Below are 6208 nucleotides of genomic sequence, written 5' to 3'. Positions count from 1 at the left end.
ATTTATAATTGTTATCCCTCCATATAGGAATGTTCCCTTAGCAAGTATGTAGTGACCATCTTTCTTTATTACTCTTGGCTTGAAATCCACTTTGTCTGCAAACAGAATAGCTATCCCAGCTTTTTTTCAGGTTCCTGTCAAATGAAGTATTGTTTTTCATCGTTTGACTTTCAGTCTTTGAATTTCTTTTGAGTTAAATGTGTTTCTTGTATATAGCATATTGTTGGATCTTGTTTCTTGATTCATTCTGCCGGTCTGTTTCTTTTGATTGGTGAATTGAGACTATTTATGTTGACAGTTATAACTGATATGTATTACCTTATCCATGTCATATTATTTTCCTGTTGTAGGTTCCCTTTCTTTCTCTTCTGTTTAGTTGCTTACCTTACTTAATGGATTCTTTCTATTGGTGTTCATGGAATTGTAGTCTTCTCTAGCTCTTTCTGGAATATCTTTTTTTTGGGGGGTGGGGTACTGGGGATTGAACTTGGGATGCTGTGCTTGCAAGACAGGCAGCTGCATCACTGAGCTAAATCCCCAGCTCTTTTCTATAATATCTTGAAGGTTCTGTAGTCTCTCTCTTACTGCATTACAAAGGAAGGTAATGATACCTTAGTATCAATGATAACATAAACTGCAATATATGAGGAATAAAATGAGAAAATACTGTTTCCATTTTAGAACATGCTTTCTATAACTATCTATAGATTTATAACTTCTAAATATAATTTTTTCATGCTGGTTATGTAAACAGATCCATATTACATAAGAGCTTTATTTTCTTTCCATGCCCCAGTGAACCATTCTGCCTGTATCTAGAATGGGGGGGCCCATTTTAGAGAGCTACTAGTATAGAAAAATTGAGCCTGTACTGGAAATGGTAGTGATGGCTGTGATGGCAGTGAAGATAGGGAGAAATAAAGAAATGTGTGATATTTTTAGGTTATGGAATCAATGGATGCTGGTGACTGATTAAATATAAGCGTCTAAGAAAAGGGAAACTCAGAGGTGACTCTCAAGTGTTTGACTGGGGCAGCTCTGTGGATGATGGTGTCATTTATCCCCAGAATTAGTCAACACTTGAAGTGGAGAAAAGTAGGAGGGGGGATCAGTCTGTTTGAGACATACTAACATTGAAGTGTTTATGGGAAATTCAAGTGAAAAACTGAGTAGATAGGTACATCTGAAACTTGGAAGTGTTTGTATTGAAATTGCTGAGAGTTAACATAGTATGAGAAAAGAAATCTTCATGTATACAGTAAAATGAATTAAATACAATGGGTTTGTGTTTTGTTTTAATTAGGAGTATATGGTGATGTACATCGAGTGAAGATAATGTTTAATAAAAAGGAAAATGCCTTGATTCAGATGGCGGATGCAAATCAAGCCCAGCTAGGTACTAATGATTAATGGTGATGTTGATAACCTTTTCTTTTTGTATCTGAATTTTCCTTCAAAATAAACAAATGTGTATCTAAGCAGTATAATTTTATAAGAGGACTTCCTGTGATAAAGTCTTCATTATTAGTTGCTTCTATTTTAAGGTAAAAAATGATTATTGCTCCTTTGAAGTTCATTTATCTACTTGAGCAATATAGTTTCTTTCTCAGGTTTGCTATTAAGTTCTAACTAATAGATATAACTTGTTTTATTTTATTTTTTGGAATTTTTAACTTCTAAATTTCTAGAATTATTGAGTGGCTTAGAAGTTTGATCAAACTTCCAAATGATGGTACAAGAAGGGGTAGTTCCACAGCCTCACTTTTAAAGCAGCTATTAAGTTAAATACCATTCAGATTTCTTGAAAAAATGCTTTGACTAAGATAAAGCTAATATATTCAAAAAACACTTCATGAGTACTTGTTAAGCTCTAGGCACTGTGGAACTTCCTAGTACTCTGCTCGGATTTTATTTTAATTATTTTACTATAATAAAATGAAATAATAATACATTTCTCTAAGAGTTTTTGAATTTAAAACCCTTCAGTCCTCAAGCTGACTTAATTTTAAAAGATTCAGTGAAATAATTTCTGGTAACTTAGGGAAATACTCCTGAGAATCCATTTTGATACTCATACTTTCTTCCTGTAGCAATGAACCATCTAAGTGGTCAGAGACTTTATGGAAAAGTGCTCCGTGCTACACTGTCCAAACACCAAACAGTTCAGCTTCCTCGAGAGGGACAAGAAGACCAAGGTCTGACTAAGGATTTCAGCAATAGTCCTTTGCATCGCTTTAAAAAGCCTGGCTCTAAAAACTTCCAGAATATTTTTCCACCATCAGCCACACTGCATCTTTCCAACATTCCGTATGTACCTAATAACTTACTCATTTAGGTGTCTAATAATCAACAATATGTGTTTGGGTGAGGTAAATACTCTGAAATTATTCTAATTTGGCAGTTGTCTTAGTCACTAATTTCTTATAAAGTAGTTTATTTGCCTTTGCCATCATTCCTTAGGAAGATTCTATCTGCAGTCTAAGAGAACAGTGTTTTCAAACTTTCTAAAATAATTAGCTGCCTCTTAGTTATGAAAGTGCATAAAGATAGGTGTTGCAGAAATACTACATTGGTATATACTTGTTCATTTCTTGGTAGACGTAATGACTCCTATGAAACTAATATAGTAAAAACCAAATAATTTATGTATGTAAGAATTTGGTGCTGGATGTTGTAGCACACAGTTTTAATTTCAGTACTCTGAGGGACCAAAGGAAGAGAATTCCAAGTTCAAGCCCAGCCTTGGCAATTTAGTGACTTAATAAAGCTCTGTTTCAAATTTTTGAAATAAAATTTAAAAGCTGGAGACATAGCTCAGTACCATGGAGGGTGAATGGTAAAAATGAATTCTATACATTTTATCTGCAAGTTATGGATTACTTAAAAACTGAAAGTTAGCTGGCTATAGTGGCTCATGCCTATAATCCCAGCATTCTACACGGTAAGACAAGAGGATCCTAGATGCAAGCCCAGCCTGAGCAATGTACTGACTCAGCGTGAAACATGCCTCAGAAAATTGTTTTAAAAGACTCGGGGGCAGGGGTTTTAGCTCTGGTGCTGTCACCTGCCTTGCAAGCGCAAGGGCCTGAGTTTGAACTTTGGTACTCAAAAAATAAATGAATGAATGAATGAATAAATGAATGACTGGGGATATAGCCCTGGGTTCAGTCCCCAGCACTGCGACGGTTAGGGGATGCTAAGAGGTATTTTCTGTGACCATCCACAGGTCTCTTTCTTAACGAGTGTTTTATTGGTTTATAGTGATTTTTAGTTATCTTCAGCTCTGCTATTGACATACCACAGCCCAAGACTGTTTTTTGTGTAGCACATAAACTAAGGATGATGTTAGCCTTTTTTTATTTCTGTTTTCAGGACATTCTTTCTATATAGTCCAGGCCAGACCAGCCTTGAGCTGTGTATCCCAAGCTGGCCTCAAAACTTAACCATTCTCTTGGTTAGCCCTTGGAGTGCTGGTTTAAAGGTGATTTCATATTTTAAAATGGTTGAGGAAAAAAAGCAGAAGAATATTTTTGATATGAGAAAATGACAAATTTCACCTTCCATAAAGTTTGATGTAAAACAGCTATCATTTCCATAATATCCATTATGGCTGCTTTTAAACTATCACAGCAAAGCAGAATAGCTACAACAGAGATTATATGGCCCACAAAAACCAAGATGTTTACTGTCTGACCCTTTCAAGAAAATATATGGTAACTCTTGTTCTAATCCTTCATCTACAAAAATGTCAATTTTGTATATATTAAACACGTGAAAGAAAGTAAGCTTTGGAAGGAAGAATAAAAGATATGGGAGATACATTTGTGTATGTGTGTGCAAAAATTTAAAGAATGAGGAGATGGAAAGGGTAAAGTTCTCTGATCATTACTGAGAATAAGAATAAGAGCTAAAGGCTGGGAGATGTAGCTTAGTGGTAGAGTGCCTTTCTGGCACACTCAAGGCCCTGGATTTGACCCTCATCTCAACCAAAAAAAAAACAAAACAAAAACACAGTAAATAGCAAATATTAAAAAAACTGTACTGTTGAGTGCCCATCCTCCTTGCTGGTCTGAAGTTAGGAGAAACCTTTAATCTGAATTGGGCAGTGAACTTCATATCACTGAGAAATTGGAGCAGTCATTTAAAAAAAAAATCTAGAGTACACAAATATAGAAATGTAGCAACTCATCATTGTGAAGTATCTAAATGAGAATGTCATTGATAGTGTCTTAAAAACAACATTATATGCAGTAACTGGCCACCAATTGCAATGTATACAGGTAGAAAAAGAAACATCTTAATATCTTTTGAGCCATCTTCCAGGTTCTGCTTATTATGCTGTTGCTTTATTCATATTACCTCACTTAGTTTTCATAACAATCCCTTTTAAAGACAGTTGTAAATTTTACATAACTAAAATTATCTCTGGGATTGAACTGCTAGAGTGCTAAGCTACATCCCCAGCCCTTTTTTAAAAAATTGTTTGAGACAAGGTTTCACTGAATTCCCAGGCTGGCCTCGAACTTGTGATCCTGCTATCACAGCCTCAGTGTAGTTTGGCTTACCTGCACCATGCATGTTAGATTAACTATTTTTAAGTGTACAGTGCAGGGAGCAGTCACATAAATACAGTCACATTACTGTGTAATCACCAACTGTTATCTATTTGAAGGACCTTTTCATCATCACAAATTGAAATGCTGTACCCAAGGAGTGGTAATCTCCCATTTCTTCCTACCTCCAAATTCCATGTACCCATTGTTCTGTATTCTGATTTTATCGGTTTATCCGAAATAATCCTTGAGGTAAGGTCAGTTTCATTTTATTGGTGGAACAGAGACTGAGAGTAATTACTCAAAGCAGTACACCAGCTCAGTCAAGAATAGAATGTGGGCTCAGGGACACTGTTCCTCAGCTCTGCTTTACGGGCCACTGTGAAGTGAGCAGCTTTGCTCCACCAGTCCATTCTGCCATGATGGTTCTGCCTTGAAGCCAGCTAACCCTGGTCTAAAAACTCTGATTAAATTAAACTTCTCTTTTTAAAAAAATGCTGGGTGTAATGGTGCATGCCTGTAATCCCAGCATTCAGAAAGCTGAGGCAAGAGGAACTCCGTGAGTTTGAGGCCAGCCTGAGCTAGTGAGTTCAAGGCCAGCTTGAACTACACAATACAGCCCTGTCTCAAAAAAAAAGCAAGAATGTGAGCTCAGATGTGTCTTTCTGCAAGCCAGTAATCATTCTACACTGTCTTGGCTAGTCAGTTTTGAAAGGGTGAGTCTGTTTTTCATCAGTTGACTCTCCTGTTCATAGACCATTGTGTTAGTTTTCTGCTGCCATATAACAGATGACCCCAATATATAACAGCTTAACACAGTAGTAAAGATGCATTACGTCATACTATTACTGTGACTCAGGAATCCAGGAACTGGGTGGGTTTGGCTGAAGTCTCTCTTATGGTCGCAGTCAAAATATTGGGTAAAGGGCCAGGGGTTTAGCTCAGCGGACCTGCCACCTGCCTCGAAAGCTCAAGGTCCCAAGTTCGATCCCCGTACCCTCCCAACAAATACTGGATAAGGGGCTCTGGTAGTGTACTTCAGTGGTCAGTCATGTAACCTGCATGAGGTCCTGGGTTCAGCTGGTTACCAGCACAGCCCCTCAAAGTAAAAAAGGCTAGGCAAGAGGGCAGTCATCTGAAAGAACATACCATCAAAATTTTGATATCCTAAGGTTAGAGAGTACCTGTACTGTTTCTCTATTCACTATAAAAAGGGAATTCTGAAGCATGTGAATATTAGAGGCTGAAGTAATTGGGGACCATCTCAGAACCTGACTGCCACATATCCGCATTAAATATTACCTTGAAGGTAATTGAAACTGCAGAACTCTAGATTATAACAGACAAGTCAGAGCTAGGAAAATAACTTTGGAAGTACTAGTTAATAACTGAGTCAGTTTTGTAATAATCACTTTAAAAGAACACAATATAGAAAGAATTTTTTGACCTTTTTATATTGGACAGTGTCTTTAGCCTGGATTGAGACAGGCCTTATGTGGTAGCAGACACATATAATCCCAGCTACTCAGGAGGCTGAGACCAGAGGACCGCAAGTTTAAGAGAGCCTGGAAATTTTAGGAAAGCCCTGTCTCAAAAATGGCTGAAGATTAGCTCAGTGGTCAAGCACCCTAGGTTTGTTGTCTAATATCTTAAAA

At 37.0% G+C, this 6208-nt stretch overlaps 1 protein-coding gene across 4 annotated transcripts in view; it reads left to right on the top strand.

The window, feature by feature from the left end:
* Ptbp3 (polypyrimidine tract binding protein 3) overlaps window positions 1-6208 on the top strand; it is a 99039-nt gene that overhangs the window by 89744 nt on the left and 3087 nt on the right. For all 4 annotated transcript variants that reach the window (XM_033759131.1, XM_010639344.3, XM_033759130.1 and 1 more), the window contains 2 exons: window positions 1304-1396; window positions 2091-2307. In XM_033759131.1, coding sequence (XP_033615022.1) covers window positions 1304-1396; window positions 2091-2307 — 310 coding nt within the window. The remainder of the gene's footprint in view (window positions 1-1303; window positions 1397-2090; window positions 2308-6208) is intronic.

This window comes from Fukomys damarensis, unplaced genomic scaffold, assembly GCF_012274545.1.
Source record: "Fukomys damarensis isolate Sample0158 unplaced genomic scaffold, DMR_v1.0_HiC HiC_scaffold_36, whole genome shotgun sequence".
Lineage (NCBI taxonomy): Eukaryota > Metazoa > Chordata > Mammalia > Rodentia > Bathyergidae > Fukomys > Fukomys damarensis.
Note: the sequence above shows the minus strand (reverse complement) of the source record. Positions and strands in the feature narration are given on the sequence as shown.